Source organism: Lissotriton vulgaris, chromosome 3_1, assembly GCF_964263255.1.
Source record: "Lissotriton vulgaris chromosome 3_1, aLisVul1.2, whole genome shotgun sequence".
In the NCBI taxonomy this organism is placed as follows: domain Eukaryota; kingdom Metazoa; phylum Chordata; class Amphibia; order Caudata; family Salamandridae; genus Lissotriton; species Lissotriton vulgaris.
Window position 1 is genome coordinate 925579713 of NC_141689.1, and position 26353 is coordinate 925606065.

At 45.8% G+C, this 26353-nt stretch overlaps 1 protein-coding gene across 1 annotated transcript in view; it reads left to right on the top strand.

Annotated features, from left to right (window-relative positions):
* Nucleotides 1–26353, top strand: part of LOC147727223 (annexin A1-like) — a 137914-nt gene that overhangs the window by 96550 nt on the left and 15011 nt on the right. The window contains exons 8-10 of the mRNA XM_086961273.1: nt 13393–13449; nt 19540–19633; nt 21863–21958. Coding sequence (XP_086817399.1) covers nt 13393–13449; nt 19540–19633; nt 21863–21958 — 247 coding nt within the window. The remainder of the gene's footprint in view (nt 1–13392; nt 13450–19539; nt 19634–21862; nt 21959–26353) is intronic.

Genomic DNA, 26353 nt, shown 5'->3' on the forward strand with positions numbered 1-26353 from the left:
GGGCGTTTGGAGCGGTTACTGGCGCAATTGTTGTCAAGGTTGAGATTGCTTGAAGCTTCCTTGATGACTTCCCAAAATTCCTCTACTCCCATTATTTCATTCTTTTTCTCCATCTCTCGTGGTATTCCTTTGTGTCCTCCAGTCTTCTCCAGGGACTGGGAAATTTGGCTAGCGGAGTGTAATTGGCCATGTAGAGCTACAGTTGGGCTAACTGACCCTGGAGATTCCACTGCACCACCTTTGTTCCTTTCTTTCTTTTCACAGTCCCATTAGCAAAAGGGCTGAAGGGGGGGTTTGTAGGCCCATTTTTGCTGTAGAATTTAAGAGCAGGGTATCGCCCGCATTTTTTAGGAAACAATATTTGGTGTCGATTTTGGGCTGAAAGAGACAGTTTTTAGACGTTTTACTTTCCGGCATTCTATCACTTGTCTGTTTGTCTGGTGTTATATCAATTATAGAGCCTTCTTGCTGACCTGCCGGTCTTATCTTTGCCTGTGGTTCACCCACTAAACCTCAGAGCGTTTTCAGCTTCATTTATCTCATGCTTGCGTTTTTAGTAGATGCCGACCCTCCACACACACGTCCTGACCTCATGGTTTTTCAGTGTTCTATTTCCCTTTTGGGTCTTCTGCTTTAGTTCTGTCTGTTTTTGACTGCTTTTGTTTTTGTTTAGATATTTATCTTTTAAAAGAAGACCAAAACTCTTTGACTTTCTCTTTTTCCCTTGGTCTGTCCTGGATTTGCCCTTATAAACCTTCTTTTGACTTCCTTGGCTATGGGCTTGTGGCCTGATGTCCTGGTGTCCTAATGTCCTGATTCCCTTGTACCACTGGTGCTGCTGGTGCCACTGCTTGCCACTCCTATGTGGGCCAGCTACGCTTAATAATAATAATAATAATACTGTTTTTTCTATAGCGCGAACAGCTACCTCAACTAGGTGTCCCGGCGCTGTGAGCAAAACAAAGCCAAACTGCCCGGTAAGCGAGCAAAGTTAATGATCCAGTGAAAATAACCAAAACTAGAGCTGTTTCCTAAAGCTAAGTTCTGACGGGGCCCTTTGCAAATCAGGTGGTAGGGTGTTCCACAGTCGAGCCGTGTTAGCTGAAAAAGTTTGACCGCCCCGTCTTGCCCTTTTGACTCGTGGCACACTCAGTAAAACCTGATCATTCCAGCGAAGAGAGCGGGTCTGAGTGTATCTGGGGAGTCGTGATCTCAGATAGTTGGGGCATGTACCGTGCAGAGCCCTAAAGGCCAGTGTGAGAGCTTTAAATTTAATCCTGCTGAATATCGGCAGCCAATGCAGAGAACGAAGATGGGGGGGGGGGGGAAACGTGCTCTTTAAACGGTATATGCTTCAGCAGCCTAGCCGCAGCATTCTGTACAGTTTGCAGCCGTTGGGTCAGATATTTAGGAAGACCCATATACAGGCCATTGGCATAGTCCAGCCTCGATGTAATTGTGGCATGGATCACCGTTTTCCGACAGGACTCAGGCAGTAGTTTCAAGATTTGTCGGAGGTTCCTCATTTTACTCAAGCAGCATCCGGTGACTTGCTGGATTTATTTTATTTTTATTTATTTTGAAAGTTTTATATAGCGCGAACAGGATCTTTGCAGATATCGGAGCGCTTTACACGGCTGGGAATGCCAGCAAGAGAGTGGGGTTACACATTAGTACAGCACATCAATAATACAAGTATAACAGTTAAATGTGTGCATAGATAGTCAGTAGCATCAATAATACAGGTAAGATACATATTCATAGAGTTCGAACAGCGAGATAAATGTGTGCGTAGATAGTTAGTAGCGACAATAATTCAGGTGAAATACATAGTCGCGGTGTTACTCCAACTCAAAATGGCTCAAGGTGAAATACATAGTCATAGTTCGAACAAAGTAATACAGGTCAGAGTAGGGTCTTTCCAAATCCAAGCTAATAGGTCAAGTGTATTTGGCCATAAAAATAGCTTTTACTTTCTTAAAAAGTGTGAAGGAGGAGATGAGCCTGGTTTCAGGAGGGAGTGAGTTCCAGATCCTGGGTGCCATTCCTGAGAGAGCGTTTATAGGTTTTTACCTTCCGGAATCTTCGAGGTTTTAGCAGAAGATTGTCTGTGCCTCTAGTGTTTCTAGAGTCGCCAGAGATTGACCGCTTCTGAGTGAGGTATCCGGGAGAGCTCAGATGTAGAGCCTTGTGTGTCATGCAGGCGATTTTCAAATGTATTCTGGCTTCAAAAGGCAGCCAGTCCAGCGTTTTCAGATCAGGTGTGATGTGCGAGTGTTTTTTGATCCAGTGATGAGTCTGGCTGCAGCGTTTAGAGAGACTCTTAGGGGTGCAGTGCTGGTTAACGGGAGACCGCAGAGGGCGGTGCTGCCGTATTCAATTCGCGGGATTACTAAAGCTTTTACTGCAGTTTGGAAGTCTTTGGCTGGTAGGAAGGGTTTAAGTTTCCTCAGTGTATTGATTTGGAAGTTCGCTCCCTTAGTGGCCTTGCTGATATGCTGCTGCATGTTAAGGTTGGAGTCGAGGGTTATGCCTAAAGATTTCGCTGAGTCCACTATGATGGGTTGGACATTGAGTGCCGTTAACTGTTTAAGCCAGGTTTGCGTGATGGGGATCTTCGCGGGAGGTGCGATCAGCAAGAATTCTGTTTTCAGAGCATTGAGTTTGAGATGATTATCAGCAAGCCAGGATTGGGTGCTTCTAATCGTAGAGTTCAGTAGTAAAATGTCGTTGGGGGATTGTAATTTGAGATATAGTTGGGTGTCATCTGCATACATGTGAAAAAGTACATTGGATGCTTGAAGCAAGGTGGTGAGGTTCCATAACTAGGTTGAACAGGGTTGGTGATAGGGAAGATCCTTGGGGGACGCCTAACGACACAGGTATTGGAGGGGACATCAGGTTGTTACTCTTGAATTTCTGCGACCTGTTGTGTAAAAAGGAGGTGAACCACTTGAGAACAGTCCCAGAAAGACCCATTCTTGTGCTCGGAAGATCGAGTAACTTCTCATGTTTGACAGTGTCGAATGCCGAAGAGAGATCAAGCAGGATGAGGAGGCAGGAATCACCTTGATCTAGGATTTCAAGGGCGTCGTCAATTATGTGAGTCATAGCAGTTTCAGTGCTGTGTCCTGCCCGGAAACCTGATTGATGCGGGTTGAGGAGATCAAACAGGTCGATATGTTTAGTCAGTTGTAGTTGAACGCATTTTTCCAATAATTTGGCGAGAGTGGGAATATTGGTAATGAGACGGTAGTTGTTTAGGTCGGAAGGGTCGGCAGTAGGTTTCTTTAGCAAAGGTGTGACTTGTCCAACTTTGAGGGAGTCAGGGATGGTTCCTTCTTGGAGCGAGCTGTTGATGATTTTAGTCCAGAGAGGAAGGAGCAGTGGGATGAAATCTTTGACCGCGTTAGCAGGGAGGGGATCCGTGAGGTGATTGGAAGGTTTCAAGGTGTTGAGCAGTTTGCCTATTTCTTCTTCGGAGTAGGTTTCAAAGGTTGACCATGTTGCATTGTTTTTAGGTTCGGTGGGTGTTATGCAGTTGAGTGTGTTGTGGAGTCTTGCGTCAGCGCGGAGATCATTCTTTATGTTGTCAGTTTTTTGGGTAAAGAAAGTGGCGAAGTCTTCACAGGCGGGTGCTTCGTGCAAGGTACTGAGAGGTTGGGGTTGTTCCTTGGCTTGTGTTCTGATTAACTCAAAGAGTTTTCTAGGGCGATTTCTTGCTTGGTCGAGCTGGAGGCTGAAGAAGTTTGCTTTTGAGCGCTTTATTTTCCTGAAGTAGGCGTTTCTCTTTTTCTTCAGGGTTTTCAGGTGTAGTGCAGAGGGAGCTGTCCTCCAGGTGCGCTCTGCCAATCTCATGGCTCGTCTATCTTCATTGAGACTCCCGTCGTACCATGGGTTGGAGATTTTAGCGGAGACTCTTTTTAGCTGCATGGGAGCAGCCTCATTAATTATTGAGGTCACGGCGCTAAGATAGTGGTCAGTCAGGGATTGGACATCTGTAACGCCAGTAGGAGGTCGCGACTGTTCGGGGGTAAGGATGATGGGTTGAGTTTTTTCAGGTCTCTTTTCCAGACTTTAGTTCTGGTGGGTTGAACCGAGTTGAGTTTGACTTTTTCATTGATGTGAAATGTAACAATATGATGGTCTGACCAGTCACAGGGTTGAATAGTCTCAAGTTGAGTAGCGCCCTCTTTGGCGATGATAAGGTCGAGGATAGAGCCTTTCTCGTGGGTCGGGCTGTTACATAATTGTGTGAGGTCCAGTGCGCTGAGGAAGCCTTTAAGACTATTTACCACCGCATCGTTAAGATCGTTCCAATGGAGGTTGAAGTCACTCAGGTATATTTGGGTGAGCTGTCGTCCTGCGTTGGTTGAAATCAGGTCCATCATTTGTTGGGCGAAGATGAGGTGGTCTCTGGGAGGGTGGTAAATGCCATGGAGAGAGCATATTGGTTTGCCATCACTGATGATATAGAGGCAGATGTATTCGTAGGAAGTTGGGGAGGGTAGGGGCGGCACGGAAACTGTCAGTACAGAAAGGCTGTTCCTGTATATGCATGCGATTCCGCCACCTATCTTGCCAGACCTGTCAAGCCTAATGATGTGGTAGTTAGGGGGAACCAGAATGTCCATTATAGGTGTAGAGGATTCGGTTAACCAGGTTTCAGTCAGGATGATAAGGTCAAGGTCCAATCTTAGGATGAGATCAGCGATGGCGGAGGAGTGTTTAGAAGCCGATCTGCAGTTTAGGAGAGTGCATTTGAGACGGGGTGTGTCTGGAGAGGATGAGGGTACTAGAGAGAGGGGGACTTTTCTAAGGTTATTTGGGACGGATGTTCTGTTGTTGAGAGTGGAGGATCTACGGGGATTTGAGTGTATTGTGGGGATGGGGAAGTGCGAGGCAGTTGTGAGGTTTAGGGGAGCTTGGTCGTAGGAGCTGAGGAGGGAGAGGGTGTCTAGGTCCGAGTGAGGGTTGCATGTACGAAGGGGGCGGTTGTTGCGATTGTGGGCGGGGATCGCGGTCCAGTGAGTGCGGCGGTTGTGGGCATGGATCGCGGTCCGGTGTGAGGGACGTGTCTCAGGAGCGTCGTCGGGACGGGAGGGTAGCAGGTCAGGAGGGGGGGTGGTGGTGCGTGAGGCGAGTCTAGGGGGTGTGCTGAGCAACTCTTTGATGGTGTGCATGTCTTCCTTGATGGTGTTAATTTCTTCTTTGAGTTGTAGGAGGAAGGACATAATCTTGTCTAGCGTGGGATGAGTATTAGTGCTGAGGGTGGAAGTCATGGTTGGGTGGATGACCTGGGACTTAGCGTGCGGGTGAGGGGGAGGGTTAGTGTTCATGCAGGGCTCTGTGTTGTCGTCGTGCGGGTTGGTGTTAGGGAGAGAGGGCACGGGGTCGATGGGAGTGGATGAAGTATGGAGGAGGTTGGAGGCGTGGAGGCGGGGATTCATGGCCGGCGGAGAGAGCGGGTGGAAGTGGAGTGTATGATGGTGGTGACAGGGGAGCCTGAAGGGAAGTGAGGGCTGAGAGTGGGGGGGGGGGGAGTTGAGGGCTGAGAGTGGGGGGGGGGGGAGTTTATTGGGTAATTAATAATAATTTGGGGCGCGAAAGAAAGATTATCGTCCCATTTTACCCCAAGGTTCTTTGCCCAGTGGCTGGGGGTGGGGGGTCCTCCCCATCTCAGCCGGCCACCATAGTTCTGCCGGGGGGGGGGGGGGTGATTTTGCCAAAGAAGATCACTTCCGTTTTTCCCGGATTCAATTTCAACTTATTTGTATTCATACAGGTTGCCACATCTTGGAGGCAGCCCTTAAAGCGCGCAAAGGCCACCTCTGACACTTCTGAGTAGGGGAAAACCAGCTGGGTGTCATCCGCGTATGATATAGCGGTGACCCCCCAGTTGGCAATGAGTGTAAAAAGTGGGGCAAGATAGATATTGAATAGTAGGGGGCTTAAAGCCGACCCATGCGGGACCCCACAACTCACCGCCCTGCGCCTCGAGGAGCATTGGCCTAGTGCAACCTTCTGTGTTCTATTCGATAAATAGGACTGCAACCAGCCAGGTGCTTGATCATGCAGCCCAATTGCTGTAAGCCGATGTACCAGCCTATCATGATCTACGGTATCAAAAGCGGCGGATAGATCCAGGAGCATCAGCATAGCCGACTCTCCTGAATCCAAATACCATCTTAGTTACTCGGCCACTTCAATCAGCGCCGTCTCAGTACTGAAACCGGGCCTGAACCCTGACTGGGTTTCATGTAGTATATTGTTTGCCTCAATATGGGCATTTAGCCGACGCTGGATCAGCTTCTCCAACATTTTTCCGGGGGCTGCCAGCAGGGAAATAGGACGAAGATTATTGAAATCCTCCGGGTGTCCGTTTGGCTTCTTTTTAAGGGTAAAAGGGTGGCATGTTTCCAGCCCTCTGGGCACTCCCCAGTGCATATGGAGGTATTCCAGATGTGCTGCAGAGTTGGCGTGATCGAATCTGCCAACAGTCCCAATAATTTGGGAGGGCAAGGATCTTCGGGCGAGCCGGATTTACAGCGTATTATTTCTTGCCTCACCATATCCAATGGGATTAGCTGAAATTTCCCAAGGGGGGCTGTCAGCGGGCCCTCGCTCTCTATTTCCTCTTTGACCGTAGGTTTGGGCGGCCCGAAAGAATCGTAGACTTTCTGTATTGTATTATCAAAGAAGAGAGATTTTGTCAATGTTTTAGATGGGGGGGATCTCTCTCTCAATGCAGAGTGGTTTAAAAAAGGACTGAACAATTTTGAAGACTTCTTTGCTAGAATGCTCTGCCTGTTGGACAGAAGCCGCAAAGTAGCTTTTTTTTGCCTTTTTAATCGATTTTATGGAAAGATCTAATAGCCTATTTATATTGTATTTTAGGGGCAATAACCCAACCTCCAGAGTCTCTCCAACTTTTTACAGGCTGTTTTTTCCTGCCGTAATTCGGCGGAAAACCACGGGGCTGTGGGCGATTCGCTCTGCGACATCATCCTCTTAGCGGGTGCCACTTGTTCCATCATATCTCCAATCCATTGATTTAAAGCCAGCGCATCAGCGCTTACATTATTAGTAAATTTGGGCTGAGCTTGCGCCAGAATAGGGCTCATAATATCCGGGCTAAGGTTTTTCCATTGCCTCTTGAGATACGAGCGTTTGCCCTTAATGGGCACTACGCCTTCTACCACTATTGAGAAGGGAAGGGAAGACCAGACCAATGGCTGTGCTTATTCCATCAATATATCCTAAAATGTGGCAAAGATCAGGTCAAGTGTGTGCCCTGCTCTGTGTGTGGGACCTTTATTCTCAAGCATCAGATTCGCCGCACTTAATGAGGCCACAAGTTGTTCTGCCTGTAAACTTTCCTGGCTATCAATGTGGATATTAAAATCTCCTACAACTAAGAAGTGGTCATGCTTCAGCGAGCTTTGGGCAATAGCATCAATGAGTCGCAAAGTGCTACTGTCTAAGCAATCCGGGGGGCGATAAACCACCAGCCCGGCAATAGCCAATTGAGGATTGAGAAGGAGGCAAAAGTATAGACATTCCACCCCGGGAATTAGAACTGGCGAGGCGGAGGACAAGGTATAGCAGTATAGCAGTCCTTGCAGATTAAGGCCACGCCTCCCCCTCTCCTACCATCCTCGCGGTTAGAAAAACACATAGAAAAGCCCTCTGGTACTGCTAGAGCAATGGCTGCCAATCGTCTCGTTCAACCAAGTCTCAGTTAGGAACAGAGCATCCCATTCCTGGCTCTCTAAGAGTAGTCAAATATCAGTGCCATGCTTGGGCGTTGATCTACAGTTCAAAAGTCCCGCTCTAAGACCTTTGCCCGGCTGATCTATATATGCCTTTGCTATGGCCTCTTGTGGAGGGTCGGCCAAATCCCACCATCTTCCACAGTCTGGGCATGTAACTGACTCTGAGAACGATTCAGGATCGAGAGAGTGGGCTTTGCACAGCCCTGTTAGATCGAAGGCCAGCAAGTCTTGCCTAGACCAACTGATCCTGATAGGCTCGGACCTCGATGGGGCAGCATAGCGGGCCTTGGCCGCAGTCCTGCCGCGGACGGGCGCAGACCGGCTGGACTTAGGCGCGACATCGTCGTGGCCGGATGCACATTGACTCTAGTAGAGCATAGCCCGGAAGTGATGCTGTGGGTGGGTGGAGTCGCGTCCCTTCGCTCTAGCGGCACACAAAAGCTGTGGCAGAACGGGGACAGACCGAGACACTAAAAGGGGCCAGAAAGCTCGTACAACCAACCTAACAGTGTATGTATCCCCGCAGATGAAATTACATGCTTCCGCCAGAAAATAAGTTTTTTAAAATTGCACACGCTACTGGAGTTGTCAGTCACAGTACACGTAAAAAATAAACACAAAACTGTTTTTCAAATGAGGCTTTCCACAACACGCCCCCCAGCGCCTTGCTCGCGCTGCTCTCACCAAGCGCGGCGGGATTGAAGGCACCTTTTAAAGGCTGTATGCTGTGGGTGGGAGGAGTCTCGTCCCTCCACTCTAGCGGCACACAAAAGCCGTGGCGGAACGGGGACGAACCGAGACACTAAAAGGGGCCAGAAAGCTCGTACAACCATCTTAACAGTGTATGTATCCCCGCAGATGAAATTACATGCTCCCGCCAGAAAATACGTTTTTTAAAATTGCACACGCTACTGGAGTTGTCAAAGTCACAGTACACGTAGCGGTGCTCGCTGCCCTTGCTAGAAGTAAAATAAAGTGGTTTTCCGTGGTCCACTGCAGGGAGAGCACGGTGACAGTGAGCAGTTCACGCTTGATAGCCTCATATGGCCATTGCTGAAGGATGCTGTACTTTCTCACTTTTGCTCCTGTCCACCCTTGCCCCACTGTCCACGAGCCTCTTTTGGTCCCTGCATCTTAGTTTCGCAGAGCGCTCGCAAAGGGTTGGGTGCCGGGTGCTGATTTTGTCACGATGAGCTGCGCTATGCTGTGTGCTTACTTCAATTTTCAGACATCAAAAAGGCTGCAGCTTGTTTTTTTTTTGCGTTTAAGTTGTTTTTAGTGTTAGCAATGATGCAGCGTGACAGCTGGCAGCTAATCGGCATGGAACAGCTCAGCGGTCCGCCCCCAACAATACAACGGAATGGCTCCAAGCTCTGCGGTCAGCTCAGTGGTCTGCTCCCGGGCCGTATTATCACCCCCTCACCTCTGCTGCCGATCCCTTCTGCCGCCGCTATCCCCTCTTCTCACCGTGTCTCAACATGCTGCACATTGCTTCAGACGCGTCTTGTGGTTCAACAACAGAACAACTACTGGTTAGAGCCTCCTCCTTCAGAACTAGCAGTCTCCCTCGCACACTTGCCTGCTTGCTCTCGCCACATCATGCCACACGTTTCACTGATTTTCCCATTTTTGACTCTAAAGTTTGTGGTATTTCATGGGACCCTCCGCGGAGAACGGTGAAGGCAGGTGGCACCCGCCAATCCAACTCTGGCTCAAGATCCTGGAGGTTCTGGAGAGCGGCTCTGCACTTGAACCCAGCTCCATGCTGGCCTTGCGGGATCTGCAATGTTGTGGTGGCTGAGGCAGAACCCTGTTGCTCACGATCTGGTTCAATTCTGGGCAGGGCTTCGCCACCTCTGCCACCTCAGCTGCTGCTCTGGTTTGGCCCGTGCCAGCACTTTGACCGGCTTACAGACAGCGAGGCAGCAACTCTGTGCGGCTGAAGGTCAGGGAATCTTGATACTTACCTGCATGATGAATTCCTTTTGCAAAATATATATATATATTTTTTTTTTGGGTGTAGGTAGGTTATTAAATACAGGGTCAAACAACTTATTTGAGAAATCAAAACACATCATAGTACAATATGGGCACATAAATAAGCGGACAAAAAAAACCTATAATAATGATCCTAAATCATCCATCGAAATGCTGAAACCAAGTTTAATTACCCAAATTTCTGTAATCCTCTGAACTTTCAATAGAGTTAGTGCAATGAGTCCTCACCCAATATACGGGGATGATTCCTGATTACCTTGGTATTGTTCACTGAGAATGCTTACATCCTTATCTTGAACTTTTAAGGCAATATGGCATTACTAAACATTGGAGTTTCTTGAATTAAATTGGAAGAAAAATTCTAAAACTTAAGATTATATTTTAAATGTTAGAATTGGTTAAATGCTTTCTGTTGGTAGGTGATGGGCAAAAAGTCTGAGGTGTGAAGCATTCGAGTAGTAGCATTTTGAAAGGTGCATAGGCTATAAAGGTAAAACGCAACTTAAAAATAAAGTTGGAATACCTTTCGGAGTTTAAACAACCTCTTCAAAATGATTTAGGAAGAAAGCATGTGAGGAAATCCCAAAAGACCTAGAACATTTTATTTAAAACTTCCAAATATGCATATAACCTTCTTAAGAAGCCAATAAAACCACACGTTTCCTACCCAAAAAACTAAGTATTACCACAACAAATATTGATTTGCACAGTTCCCCAAAAATGTTGCCAGGGAAGACATGGCTTGGCAGTTTGGGCTGGACTGTTCCCATGAGACACAGGGTCAGGACTGAGTTGCATATGGCCATGTCTGAACTGGGGCGGTGTGGTGAGCAAAATAACGATGGATTAAACCCAGATCTGTGACTGGGGGTGAATGTTTTGCCATTGTGCAACATTCCGTCCATCAATTGTTGTTTTTGCATAGGCTATTTGGCAGCATAAACCTTCCTACAAAAAATTCTGGTGAATGGCATCAAGCTTCATCTACACATCTGTACCAAATGGAATTATCGATTGGGGTGGGTGACTTCCCACCTGGAAAAATATTCACAACCCTTGACATTGTGAACCCATCAAACTCGCTAAATGAACCTGAGCACAACCCCGTAGTAGCTTTGGCACAGGCAGTAATAAAGTTAAAATTAAAACAAAAAAGATCCCACACTGAATTAGAATCCTGAGTAAGATGTAATTGAACACCATTACACCAAGTAAGGAGAACTGGAGATATTATTTTTTAAGTCTGGCTAGCACTAAGCAAAAAGTGCCAATCCCAGTCAGTGGTTTGGTAGACTAGAATCTAGGTGCAATGGGACAGACTGCTTTGAGGATGGAATCTGATACACCAATCCAGTTCGTCCTGATCAAAGATTATACCTTTGTACTTAGATTTTTTTAATTCCCAAATCACCACAGTAGTAGGCTTCTAAAGACCCCCTTGGACACTCGAGGAGGCAAAGGGTTTTGGGCAGAGACTGGGCAACCAGGTCCAGTTCCTACTGGACAGCTGAGCAGTTGCGAGACAAGGCCTCTTATCTTTTTGTGTCTCTGTAGCTTTAACAGGAGGTCTATCTTATGACTGCGGAGTCCTCTTCTTTGTACTAGGTACAGGAGAGCAGGTCTAGTCCTTTAGGGTTCTTGTCATGTTGCAGGCAGCATTTGCAGTACTCATGCAATCTTCTTCTAGTCTGGGAGTGTTCTGAAGTAGGTGCATGGAGAGGCCACATTTATACCTGGCACAAGCTCGTCTATGGGAATGCCCTAACCAATTTTGGTCAAGGTTCCCTTGTCAAGCCCTCCCCACTGATGTTTTCAAGATGGCAGAAGTTTCTGACGACACTAAACTTGTGCTATGAGGGCTAGGGGTGTGTTTTGGGAGAATACCTTGAGTAATCATCCTCTTCCCACACACATTCCTAAAATCCAGTTTGGGGCAGTAGCTGTACTTCTGCTAAACCAAAGGATTGATATCGAGCAGTATAAAGCAGGTCCTAGTCATTGGACATACTATAATAGTTGGGGCATACTATTCCCCTTTCTTTCAAGTGCACCCTCAGTGCTCTATATAAACCCAGCAGATCTCTCAAGCAGGGTTTGGCACTGTAAGGTCAAAATGGGTGCTCTTAGCCCCCCTCTCTGCAAATTGAGAGGTTGAGAGGTGTGGTCTCTGCCCATACAGGTCAGTCTGTTCGCTCCTAGGAAGCATCTCAATCCTTTATCATACCTACTTAAATTATCGTTACTGGCTTGCAGAAGTGGGAGAGCAAATACAAAGTTATCCCCTGGGAGCTAAAGGCAGGTCAGAGTTAACTTTCTAAAAGTTACTTTTCCTTAACATTTATTAAAAATCCAATTTCCCCATTGAATTTTATGTTAAATAATTAACTATTGTTTATTAGTTATTGATCTAGCTAGACACATTCCTGAGAACTAGTACTAGGAATCGAAAGCTGTACTCTGGTTTTATAGATATGACAGCTTGGTCTGTGCTGGTGAAAAACTGATTTTAGGTGCTAGTCACTGTAAGGATGTGTTAACATTAAATGTATATGTCCTACTTTTAAATGCATTTCATTCTGCCTTGTGGGTGACCAGGACTCCATAGGGTGATCAAATATTTAAAAGGATGGTTTTGACTTGTCAAATGGATTCAATTTAACAGGTCAGATTGCTGTTTATACACTAACTACAGTGGTAGACCTGAAGCCATATTTTTTCACCGTCGCATAAGTACATGGCACAATAGGTTCTGCAATCCACTAGTGACTTAACTTGCAGGCCTTGGGTACACTTTGGACTTGTACTAGAAACCTAGAGGTACGCTAAATATACCAATTTAGAATATGTTAATTTGACCATGTTTGAAGGAGGAGCATGGGCCCTTACTACTGGTTAGCAGGAAGAAAGTGCAGAGATTTGTAAATCCCCCAAAAATATAGGGTCCAAGAGAAGACAAAAAAAGCAAGAGTTACAAGGCAGAAGGCATAGTCCCTACAACATTCAGCACACACTTAAAAAAAATTCATTAAATAGTTGTAACTGCTTCTTGAAAGACTTCTTTAAGAAAATATAGTGAAAATTGAACTGCTACTTGTTAGTACTATAATTGTGTTTGAATTAGTTTTAGTAGGAAATGGTATACTAGTTATTCAAATGGGTTTAATTACACTGGTTATTCCAACCACAAACTGGGATAGTTGTATAATCCTCATTTATATTTAACTTTGTAAATTATTAAAAATAAGCACTGTGCTAAAAGTCTCTTGAAGCACTATTTTTGAACATCATTTTGTGATGTGAAGTGGGGTTGCTTGTATTTCCCGATATAGTCCCCAAATCTACATTTATTTTGGTTAGTAACCAGTGAATAATATGTACATGTTTTAGAATGGTTATGACTTCTTGCCCCTTTAGTATTGCTTTCAAGATGGCAGATTAAATTCTGTTGATCACAAAGGTTTTTTATTAATACTGCTTAATCTAATGCAATGTATGATCGTATTAAAAATAAGTAATGTAAAATAACCATGTAAAGTAAGCTTTTCACTGGTCAAGAAAATAATGTTCCTCAGCATGATTTTCCTTGATTTTTACAAACGTGAATGTTTTGCTTCCGTAGGGTGAAAGGAACGAATCCGCTCCTGTCAGTGAGGAAGCTGCTGATAATGATGCAAGGGTAAGCTTTGTCCGAACTACCAGACTTTATGAATATGCATGTATTACCTTGGTCTCTGAAAATATAGGTGCATAGAATGTATCTTCCCAACACTCTGAATTGACCTTACACATCTGGTGAACTTCATAAATGTACAGGAAGGTCCTACCACGTGTATGCCTTTTTCAGCCTGTTACAAGCACAGCAAAGCAGCAAGCTGGTGCCCATTGCGGTGTTATGCATTGGGTTTCTTGAGCCATCAGAAAATTAATACCCGACAGTGGAGTACAGGGGGAAAGTCAGCAGTCTCCACCCTCCCTGCCCACACTATGGACGACCAGATCCTGTAATGCCATTGATAAATTTGCATTTACATGTGTCCCTGGGGGAGGAACTGGGAATGTGCACTCCACCACTTAGGTATTTCATGAGTAGTGTAGTAAAGAATATGCAGTGCAGGCCAGGTATAGATCTGTTCCCTGGTACAATTGCCTTCCGCTGAGGTAAACCAGAACTTGGTTAGAACTACTGTAGGGGAAGGTGAGGAGCACCATTCCCAAATTCCACCACATCCATTTAAATGAGGACTGCCCTGGAATGGATTTCATATGCACACCTGGTCACTAATAGATCACATCTGGAGTAACGATTTGTGAATAGGGTGTTCAAGTGTAACTGCGTTGATTTAAGGGCACGACTAGTCCTTCTATTGACCTTTAAAATAGGCTGTATATCTTATTTGGCTTCAAAGCAAACCCAGTTTGTCCAGTGATCTGATCAGATTCAGATCTGCTGTGTGTGCATTAGAACACATTACATGTCGGTCAAAAAAGGTCTCAACAGTAGCTGTGACTGTCACAAATTATTTGTATAAACTGCATTAATTAGGAACAAAATATATGGCCTCTTTGGACACCTCTGCTGTGTAAAGATGCCGTAGGTGCATGCTGCATGTAGTCCCCTCGTTTCAAATGAATGTTCTGTTATTGAAAAAATTTCACTAGTGTCCAGCACAAACACCATTGTATTCCTCAGCCTTTCTATTGTTGTCTATACTTATCAAACAAAGAAACTATGTAATGACAGTGTGCCAGTTTGAAAGCTTGTTCACAATATTTAGCAAAGGTCAGTGGAATTTTTTACCATTGTGTAGGTACAAAGGGATTATCTTCAAGCACATATGTGTAACAAACTGTCACAAGTCACCATTTTGACTCCTCTTATTTTAATTACTAGCAGCCCGTCCCGACCTTGTCCGGGAGCAATCAGGCTTCAGGGACCCCGCCCGTCCCAACATTGTCCGTGGGTCCACCGGAGTAGCAGCCCGTCCCGACCTTGGCTTCAGGGCCCCGACATTGTCCGTGGGTCCCCCGGAGCCTTACCTCATCCGCCGTACCTCCCCGCCCTCCTGAGTTCACCGGTCCGCCGCTCCTCCCCGCTTGTCCGCCGCTCCTCTTCGCTCCTCCCAGCCTGTCCGCAGCTCCTCACCGCTGCTCCTTGCGCTCATGTCCGCTGCTGCTCCTTGCGCTCATGTCCGCCGCTGCTCCTTGCGCTCATGTCCACCGCTGCTCCTTGCGCTCATGTCCACCGCTGCTCCTTGCGCTCATGTCCACCGCTGCTCCTTGCGCTCATGTCCGCCGCTGCTCCTTGCGCTCATGTCCGCCGCTCCTCCTCGCGCTCATGTCCGCCGCTCCTCCTCGCGCTCATGTCCGCCGCTCCTCCTCGCGCTCATGTCCGCCGCTCCTCCTCGCGCTCCTGGACGCCGCTCCTCCCGCGCTTCTGATGTCAGCACGCACGTCGCGGCCGGCGCTACTTCCATGGGACTACTTTTTTCTTTTTTTTCGTGAACTTTTTTAAATAACTTATATTTTTTTAATTTATATAGCCTATGTCCATCTTCACACCCTGACAATTACAACGATGTATCGGGTGTGTGAATTGGCGCTGTGGTTCCCGAGTTTACCAGCCTCAAAGCTTCAAAGTTCTTCCTTTATAATAGCAGTATAGATAACAAAATATATCTTTGAAGATCTGTTTCAAAGTTCTAGTTCTTCTCCACTGCAAGGGCATTGTGCACTGAATCCCCCCGGAAAAGTTAACCTTGCAGAGAAAAGGTTTCCAGCATGAATTATGAGAAAACTGCAGGTAGCATAAATCTCGCTCCATGGGTCTAGAACGAGGCGATTTGGTTCTAGCAGCATGGAAATTTAAGTTGCACTGAAAAAATAATTGTCAGCAAAACCGTGAAAAGTACGCATAGAGCAAGCACTACGAACTTAGCAAAACTGTAGCCTAAAAAAAAAACCAACGCACATCATAGGGGTAGATAAATATTAGATATTCAACTATAAGAAGTGTTTTATTCTTATTAAACCCCTACCTAATCTTGGAAGGATGTGGCACCACATATAAATGAACTGCATATGTAAGCGGCATAAGTAATCGTACAACAAGTTTAGCACAGTTAAAATATTCAAAGCCATAGTTTTCATCTAACGAGAATCGTGCGATTCAAGTACACACAATGCATGACTATACAGGGACGTGTCAAAATGTGCATTACTAAAGAATGATGAATTATGGAGTTAGAACCTTAAACAATGCACTCCCCAATACAACAATGTAACCAAATGTCCTGCATCGGGTTCCTGTCTAAATGTATTAAAATGTTTGCCTCAGACTTCGTTAGATAAGATAGTTCTGTATCCTACGTTGGGTAACACAAAGACAAAATGTGGGTTTGCTATTTGGTCTGCACATCATTTGACATTCTTAGTCTAGATATGAGGTGCTAAAAATGGCGTCTTGATACCCACCCACCAGGGTAAATTTATCTCTAGAACTATAACAGTCTAGATCAATAGTTAATCACAATAAACCAAAGCACACTCAGTTACTATATCTATAATCCAATCGCAAGAAGCAGAGGAAATTCTCCCTTGTGGTGTATAAATCCAATGTGTCCTTATTCTGGTATCCTTTGGACAAGGCTTCAAGAAGTGCTTCAAGAAGTACTTCAATCACACTCCCAAATCAGGTCTTTTAATTTCCCATAAAAAGCGAAGAAACAGCAGCAGCTGACACACGTTTCGCCCAAAGGGCTTTTTCAAGGCTCAAAACGTTTCCTGTTACTGACAATAATGGTTGCTGTAAGACGCACTCAGTTTGAAGGGATTCCTTCCATGTGGAATAGAATTTACTCTGCTCCTTGCAATTGGATTATAGATTTAGTGACTAAGTGTGCTTTGGTATATTATCCTACGTGGGGTACACAATTTGAAATGTCTCTCGTGTAATTGCCAACATGTCACACGGAGGTCTTTGTAGTGTTCACGGTTAGTTCTGTTCAAGGTCCTGCGTCTAACTTTTCTTCATGCCTGAATCCTGACTGGTATCTTATGTAGATTCGTAGAACGCACTATTTGCCCATCAGGGTATCCAGGCGTTGAGCAGGTGAACGTGCATATAGTCTCTGTGGAGTTACTCAAAGAACTAGGTCTTCACCTTCTTGTGGAACCGACGAAGTGAGTGTCCATCAGGGAGAGGGTGAGTTGGGTGTCGCTGTATGAGATGATGGAGATGCTTTGGGATCGGATGATGTCGGATAGTGGCATCATATGGACTTTCAAGAAGGTGGGCCTGAGTGTTGAACCCTTGGGAACTTCATTGATCAGTTTCTTGGTTTCTGATGTGCTGTGAATGCTGACATAACTCTCGTTTCTTACTGCGAGGAAGAAGCACACCCAGTTGATTTTCGGTCCTTGGTTGCCAGTCTTGGAGTCTCTAATCTAAGTGTAGTGAGCGACCAGGCCGAAGGCTGAGGACCTGTGTAGTAGAATGAGGACTATTTTTCTCTGTGGGTCAGGATGGTCCTGATGTTAATGGCTCCAGTGAGTGCTGTTTTAGTGCTAGTTTTTCTTTTCTCAGAAGAAAATATATGAAGAAAACCTGAAAGGGAACATCCGGCAGAGGCAGGAATCGGGAACCGAATTCAACCCAAGGCTCAAGAAACAGTTGTAAGAGTGATCAGTCCACTACCAAAGCCATGTTGCAATACAAAGACCAACCTTACGGGTCTGATTTGATAGCACGGAAATTAAACCAAGGGATTGGGCACAAACCTAATTCCAGACACTTTGCATTGGACAAGAAATCTATCCAACCATGAGGGCAAGGCTGTGTATTTCAAGTGAAATCCAAGAAGATTGCAAACCTAAATACACCTAGTACCTGGAGTCACATGACACTATTATAATTTCCAAAACACACTGGAGGGACCTCTGGCACAGTTGTAAGCTAACTTCAAACCTTGTGGAGTGACATTCCACTCCAACCACCAGTTGCACAGCCAATGAAGAAAAAAATCTAATTAACTCCTTCATGAATTAATGTACTCCTTTTTGGGAAACTTGCAGCCTTTTATGTGAAGGAAGAGAAAGGGATTAATGAGAAATTATGAAAAACCTGGATTAAAATGGAGTAAATTAATTCATGATGGAGTTAATTGGATTTTTTTCTCTGACTGTGCGACTGGTCATCTGAGTAGAATGTCACTCCACAAGTTTTGAAGTTATCTAAATTTGTGCCATTAGGGCCAGGCACAACACCTGTCTAAACGCAAATACTTTTGTCTTGGATCATTGTGAAAGAACGAACTGTTGAACATTTAGATGTGCATTCTGTCACTGTATATAATCACAGTTGCAAGTCAAGCCACACTTTAAGTCCTTCTCAATGGTTAATGCCAACAAATAGCTAGAGCATATCCACACAAGTAGTCCTTACACTGTGATGACCAGTAAAGATATCTGTCCCAGGTCCTGACGCGTATTATTGGAAGGATGCCATATCAACTTTAAACACTGGTAGACTACCCTAAACACAACTGTAATTTGCATTGCAGCATCTTCACACCCCTTTGTGTACAAAGACTTCTGTGTGTGTTCTGTCAGTGAGTGGGGCTGTGCCGTCAAACAAGAACATTTGGGGCACGCTGGCCATGACACCACACCTTTAACAAAGAGACCTGGTAGTCTATATTCTCTCTACACATCTGTGTTCTTCTCATCAATGTTCGTGTTAGTGTTGAAATGGTAATAAATTGGGTCAGTGAATGAATGATGAACCATAGTAAAGACAGATTTGTTTTAATAGTTTTATACAGACAATACAAAGATACTACTACAAAAATGTTTAGTTAAAACACTTTGAAACATTATAGAGCTTTGTTACAATGTCTATAACAATCTTAAAATTTGAACAAATAACAAGCTATTTCATCAATGATGAAAGATATTAAGGTCTTCGGCCTCAGAGAATCCTGACGGTGCCTCAGTACAGGTAAACAGCTGTCCCGTTCCAACTTTGATTACCTCTATTGACTCATTCTTTTCCAAACCTCCCCACTTTCCTCAAACTGCAGACATTTGACCCAGCATACTCAAAGACGCACACAAATTGCGCATTGAGATTGCAAATATGAGAGCTTGAACTAGGAATAGAATTTGGCCTTCACTTAAGGTGCTAGTTCACCAACTTTATTGACAGCATTGTTGATCGTGTGGTGGCAAGAATATAAATAATTTTACTCTTTCTAGATTGTTCCCATTGCCTTATCAGTATCTGAAATGCTGCCTTGCAGGAAATCATATGTTAAATACATCCTGACAAATTAGTAAATTGTGTTGTAAGGCTGTCTTTGTGTGAAGCACTGCATTTCAGATTCACGTAACCCAATGAAAATTTTGAATTGTATGTAGTTTGACAGAGCGAACAGATAGTTAAACCATTTTCTACACAATTATGAGCCAAAAATCATAATTACAGAATCTGCACATGATCTGGAAAAGTCCAGGTACTGAATTTGTATGGAAAGCACACACACTAAGCTTTTCTTCTAGTCACTCAGGATGCTGATAGTTAAGGAAATGGCTCTGGAAATGGAACGGCTTTCCTTAAAATCCATATGATATGGGTCGAGTCTGAACTGAAACAAAAGTTGTCTTGGTCAGTGTTCTATATAAAATATGGTGTTGTAATGGACTACGCAGCTTAAAAGAATTTCTGGGTATATATCATGCTATTCATTCTTGCTCCTGTTAACTTTATTAGGCCTTGTACGAAGCTGGAGAGAAGAGAAAAGGAACAGATGTGTCCGTGTTCATTGACATTCTTACTACAAGAAGTTTCCCACATCTGCAAAAGGGTAGGTTGTAGCTCTGCAGATACCAATGTCTTAAATGTGAGTTCTTTTTTAGTAGATATAGATAATTATTTAAAGCATATGCTCGATTCCCTGGAGAACATTTCTATCTTCTATGGGGTTATATGTCTAAACATCTACTGACTTCGGGGTTCAGGACTTTGTGGACTGTGAATCTTCGTTGTTAAGAGTTCGTTGTTAAGGTAAGCCGTTGTTTGAACTTCGTTGTTTAGGATGTTTCCCCTTCAATGGAAATCAGTCGGTGATTGCAGTCGTACATCTAACTAAATGCTTCAATACATTTTGTGATGTCACCCAAAAAGAAAACATTTCCATACTGAACTTTCCTATAGACAGCTGTCCACATGACCTCGATTACAGTGTTATAGGACATGCAATGTAAATGCTTATTGGGACAACTCCTCAGCTCCGCATCCAAGCCCTTTGGGAAAAAGATTTTTGGAACTAGGGATACGATATGTCAGATGACCAATTTATCTTTGTTGAAATATTTTTGCATCTTTATGTAAAGAGATACATTAATTCGAAACAGTTTTTACTTTTCTTCTCCTCCCACACTTGGGGTTGTCCGTGTTTGTATTTCATTGTTGGACTCTCTCACCCCAAATTATTCAATAAAGCCATTTTCCCGTATGTGGTTTCTCCAAAATAACAAGAGTAAATAAATCCGAGCAGGTTATCAGTCAAGAGTGGATTTTGATTAAACCAAGTGGCATCTCCAAGTGATCAATCTGAATCCAACGTATCTTAGAGGTAAACATAGTTATGCCCCTTTAGAAAATCTGCATAACAGTGATCTTGGTCACCTGACTATACGTTGTGTAAAACATTTGTTCAGTGGCAGTAGTGGCTCCTGGAGGGAGTGCCGGGGGGGGGGGGGGGGGGGGAGGTGGATAGTAAACTCCGACATACGGCCGAAGAGAGGTAAGTACATAAATAAATAAAACTAATTACATTCGTGCCCTGCATCACCATTTGGCGATGCAGCGCACACACTGTAATTAGTTTTATTTATTTCTTTACTTGCCTTCGTTCTGCCGTATGTTGGAGTTTGCTACCCTTCTCCCTGCCCCTCCCCTGCCCTGCAGCACTCCCTCCAGGAGCTGCTCTTGTCCAGTGGGGGTATGGCCTTTTTCTTACTAGACACACAATTTTGGGATTCACTCCTTATACCGCTTTAGCTCTTGTGTTTTCAAGATGAAACAGAACATGCTTTGAAAGAAAAAAAAAACATTTGTGGATATATGCTGACCAGGCTTCCATGATGTAGGAGCCCACCCAGCAGAAAGTGCTCCTGTCCTGTTGGAAAAACGTTAAGGCAAAATCCCCCTACTACAACAAGTTACAGAAACCTACATTAACCTTGCTCGCCCTAGGTTCAACCTCAGATTGTTTCGAAACGAAACCTATTGTCCTAGTGCTGTGAAAAAACTAGTTTATGGTAGGAATGTGCTCTAAAAGCATTTTTCCAGTTGCATACAACCTTTCATTAACCTGTCCTGAAGTCTGCTCTGCACTCTTTAATGTGTTGTATTCTGTTACTTGAGATTTGGTTGGTGAATACTTCAAATAGTGTAAGGAAGTTATTTTAGTACCTTATATGTATAGAATATACAAGTTGCACAATGTGTTACCCATGTTAGCAGATTTGATGTAAAACCGTACTGGTTCTAAAGTGATTCATTAAAAAAATGGGCCAAGGTAACGAAGTGATTGGTAATTAGGATCTTATTGGTTTTTAAAGTTGTATGCGTTCCAGTGCACTCATCCAGTTCATGGTTCCCAGAAGTCTTAAACTACTGAAACTACTATGAAAACTAAAATTTACTTTGTCTTGTGTCTCCACAATTCCTTCACTGATCTCTCAACTCCTCTCCCTTGAACGCATTTAAACTTTATCCGCAGAGTTTGGGACTCTGTCAAATGAATTTTTGACTTGCTCATTTGAATATTCTCGTGTTAGATTTTATTCTGGACCCTTTCTGTTTTATCCACGCAAAGCAAGTGTGTGTGGTGAGTGAGAGCGCTGTTTTGTCCTCCTAGGTTTTGGTTTTCATTTAGCTGCTTTTGTTATGAAACGCCTGTTCTAGCAATGTTGCTGAAACTTTGCAGTGCATTAAACGTGCCCCAGTTGCCAGATGCTGAAGTCTTTATTTGAGGTGCCTATTTTTTTTTCAAACATTACATGTGCTAGCATATTTATCTCTTTAGTTTTTCAGAAATACTGCAAATACAGCAAGAATGATATGAACAAGGCCATAGATCTAGAGCTCAAAGGAGATATTGAAAAATGCCTAATGTCTCTTGGTAAGTTATCTTCATAACCGATAAGGAAACACTACATACTCTCGTGTTGCAAGGTTATTTGACATGATTCACATTTTCATTGGAAAGCATTAGACAGCGGTGCTCCACATTAGTAATGAAAACATACATACTTCCCAGAAGATAGCGGTTTTTACTGTACATATATCTTACTACAGTAATCGTAATAGCCTGCACTTATATTAGTCCTCAGTTTTCCTGTTTTGTGTTCTGTGTAGAAGTTTTTGAGGAACAGTTTTCTAATGTCCCTAATGCCATACAGATATCTATTTAGGTGGCACCTAGAATTCAAGCACAAATGTCAAGACCCTTTTACCAATACTCACTGTCTTAAACTATGTGCAAGCAGAAGATACATTTGATATTTGAATCCACCCTTTATGCCATAATGTTGTGTTCTCTGGTACTTAAAATAGTCGTATCTTGCATAGCCTGCTGAAAATCTTCAAAACACATCTAAAAAGACTGATTGTAGAAAGCATTCCAAAAGCACAAATGTACACCACTATAGGGAGTTTTTACCCATTAGGAACCATAATGAAATTTTGAGGATGTCTGTATGCAACAATGTTTCTGATTGTTGGAGATCTGAGTGGCTTTCAACACACTCTATGCCATTTGTTTCTAGAAAACCAGTAAACGTCCTATGCAAATATATGCACACGTGTTCATACCATTGTGATGTATGACTTTCAACCATCCTGCAGGAGCTTTACATACCCAGCAGTAATATTTCAGAGAGGAATCTATCACCACATATACATGAAATCCACACATGTACAGAGGTCAAATTGTGGTTATGATCCACAAAGCTATTTCTTCTACATATATTTATACAAATTGTAAAAGTGAACACATTGCTCAAAGGTAAATCTTTTAGTTTGTGACATAGGTTTGCATATGTAATGTTTTCAACAGTTTGCACATGCTTAAACTGAGAAAAAGGCAGTTGCATGTTACCTCTGTTCAAGAATGGTACAAGTCAAGAATATAATAGAGACCCACATGAAGAAAGTGAGGTTCGCCACAGTTAAACTACTTCTCAAGTAATCATCTCTTAAAATTGGCAACCTCAAATGTTGTCCTGCAACCCTTCTTCCTTAAGTACAGAAGGATCCTGATAGAATTGCATTTGCTCAAGTCCAACTGTTTATGGTGGGAGTTTGTTTGCACCCGTGAAGGGATGGATTTCATCAGGGCCATAGGAATACCTCCATAGACCTAGCAGTGCTAGCTAACCTTACTAGGATTTAGGTGTGGAAGTGTTGTGCCTATCTGAAAGAAACCGGTTAGTATTTGATTCCTTAACTTCGAATATCCCCAGGCGTCAGACTGGATCTGGAAATGTTTGTGTAGCAGTACCCTTGCGCGTCGGTAGGCGTCAGCGGCTTCGCGTCAGTCGTCTGCGTCGTGGGCGCTGTGATGACGTCGTCTGAGTACTTAGACGCCGCCTCCGGGCGGTGTCGTCAGTTCTTCTTTTTTCCGCGCCAGCTGCGCAGATCTGGAAAAAGTGGTACCTTAGTCACTTTTTGACTAAACTTTTTTGGCGATCCCTGTTGGCGCCGCTGGATCCACTTCCGGATCCGGGTCGTCGCCGGTTGACCTAACTACCTCACCGGCGCCGGTCCCTAGGGTGTCACCTCCAGCGCAGTCTTTGGGCAGTGCCGTCCCCAATGCCTCCCTCGATCCGGTTCTGGCGTCGCCGGAGCCGCGCCGCTTGGAGAGTTTTACTTCAATGAACCGGCCCCATCTTTTGACAACCCTGAATTTCAGGACATGGGTGATGAGGAGTATTGGGAGGGGTCTGAGGACCCTCTGACACACGAGTGTCAGTCCCAAGAGGACTGGACAGGTGAACTTGGGGATGCCAGTGGTCTGGATACTTCGCTAGACACTGGCTTTGTCTCACCCCCTATCGTGGCTACGGAGGAGGGGGCAACCTTCAGTGTGGTGTTGACGCGGGCGGCCAAGGCCTTGGGCCTTGAGCTCCCCGTCGCGGCCATGAGGACTAACCTCTTCACTGAGGTCCTTAAACCGCAGTCCAGCTCGGCCGAGCCTCTGCTGCCGTTTAATGAGGCCTTGACTGACGTTCTTTTGGGCACTTGGTCCAGGCCCGCTACAGGTGCGCCTGTAGATAGGAATGTGGCCAGACGCCACCGCCCGGCCCCTGGCGACCCTAGTTTCCTGTCCACCCATCCCACCCTGAGAGCCTGGTCATCCAGGCCTCCAACTCCCAGACCACATTCCCGTCTGCTCCACCCGATCGGGAATCCAAGAGGTATGAGCAATACGGCAAGAAGGTATTCTCCTCCATCAGTTTGGGACTGTGGTCTTCCAGCACCATATGCCTCTTGGGGCCGCTACACCCACTCTCTGTGGGACACGGTCGCGGACGTGCTGCCACAATGCCCGGCTGAGGTCAAGGCTAAACTCACCCAAGGCCCTGTGGAGGGTCTAGATGCAGCACGCTATTCCATCCGGTGTGGGCTGGATACAACCGACTCACTGGGCAGAGCGATGGCAACGACGGTGGCGATTCGTCGCCACGCCTGGTTGAGGTCCGCCAACTTTTCGGCCGATGTCCAGAATGCCCTCATGGACATGCCGTTTGATGGCCGTCGCCTGTTTGGCGACAAGGCAGACCGAGCGCTTTAAGGACTCCAGGGCTCCGGCAATCTGGTGCCTTTCGTGGCCAAGGAAGGGGCGCCCCCACACGTGCTGCCAGCCATGCACCGCAGACTACTTATCAACGCGGTGGCGGCCGTGGAAACCGACGTGGCCGCGGTCGGGGACAACTGCGAGGCCAGTCCACACCTACCACTGCAGCATCCGCCTCAAAACCCTCCAAGCTTTCAGGCCCATGTGACGCCAGTGGGGGGGCAGGGTTCGCCATCACCACTTCCACTGGCTCACTGTCACATCGGACAGGTGGGTGCTGCAAATCGTCCGAAGGGGCTACTCCCTCCCCTTCGAGACGATCCCTTCAGCCATTCCACCGCATGTCGGGGGATCATTTGCGACTTCCGCAGGAGGAAGTTACGGCCCTCTTGGGCCAGGGGGCGTTCCTGGGCCAGAAGTAGGGTGTGGTTGCTACTCCCACTACTTTCAGGTACCCAAGAAGGGCAAAGGGGGCCTACGCCCTATCTTGGATCTACGGACCGTCTACATCTTCCTCCCGAAGGAGAAGTTCAAAATGTTGACACTGGCTCAGGTCTTAGCTGCCCTGGACCCAGGAGACTGGATGGTAGCGTTGGACTTGCAGGACGCTTATTTCCACATCCCCGACCTGCCGGCCCACCGGCGCTATCTGCGGTTCACGGTAGGCCACGAGCACTTTCAGTTTACCGTGCTCCCCTTTGGCCTTACCAATGCCCCACGGGTGTTCACGAAGGTGATGGCGGTGGGGGCAGCTCATCTGCGCATGTTAGGGGTTTCAGTCTTCCCCTACCTCGACGACTGGTTGTTGAAGTCGGGCTGGCCCCAGACAGTCGTCGGCCACCTCCAGACGACTGCAGACCTCCTGCACCTGCTGGGGTTCTCCATCAATGTGCTGAAGTCACACCTGTGTCCCTCTAAGAAAAGCTCCTCTTCATCGGAGCGGTTCTCGACCCGACGCAGTTCGGCTTTATCCTCTGGAGCAGTGGGTTCGGGATATTCAGGCTCTGATTCCGATCTTTCAGCCTTTATCCTGAGTCTCGGTCAGGTTGACGCTGCGGCTTCTGGGGCTGATGGCCTCCTGCATCCTTCCGGTGCATCACACCCGATGGCGTTTGCGGGCTCTGCAGTGGGACCTGAAGTTTCAGTGGGCCCAGCATCAGGGCAACCTGTCTGACCATGTCCTGATCTCGGAGGGCACTGCGAGACAGCTGCAGTGGTGGCTCACGGACCGCGATTGGGTCAGCGGCAGATCCCTCTCCCTACCCCAACCGGAGCACGTAGTTGTGACGGACGCGTCCATCCAGGGCTGGGGAGGCCGCATGGGAGAGGCGGAGATCAGAGGCCTCTGGTCTCCAGCGGAGTCCTGGCTCCATATCAACCTTTTGGAGCTGCGGGCGATTTGTCTTGCACTGAAGGCATTCCTCCCCTCTGTCCTTCTCCTACCTGGCGGCCAAGACATGAAACTCCCTCCCCATCCACGTACGGCTGACCCAGGATTACCTCTCCTTCAGGAAGCACCTCAAGACCTGGCTTTTCGAGCAGTAACGGACGCCCCCCTCCAGCGCCTTGAGACCCTTCGAGGTGAGTAGCGCGCTATACAAATCAGTGATTGATTGATTGTCCGGGGGAGTGTAGTGCAGGTGTTCACGGACAACACCACCGCCATGTGGTACTGCAACAAACAAGGCGGGGTGGGGTCGTGGACCCTCTGCCAGGAGG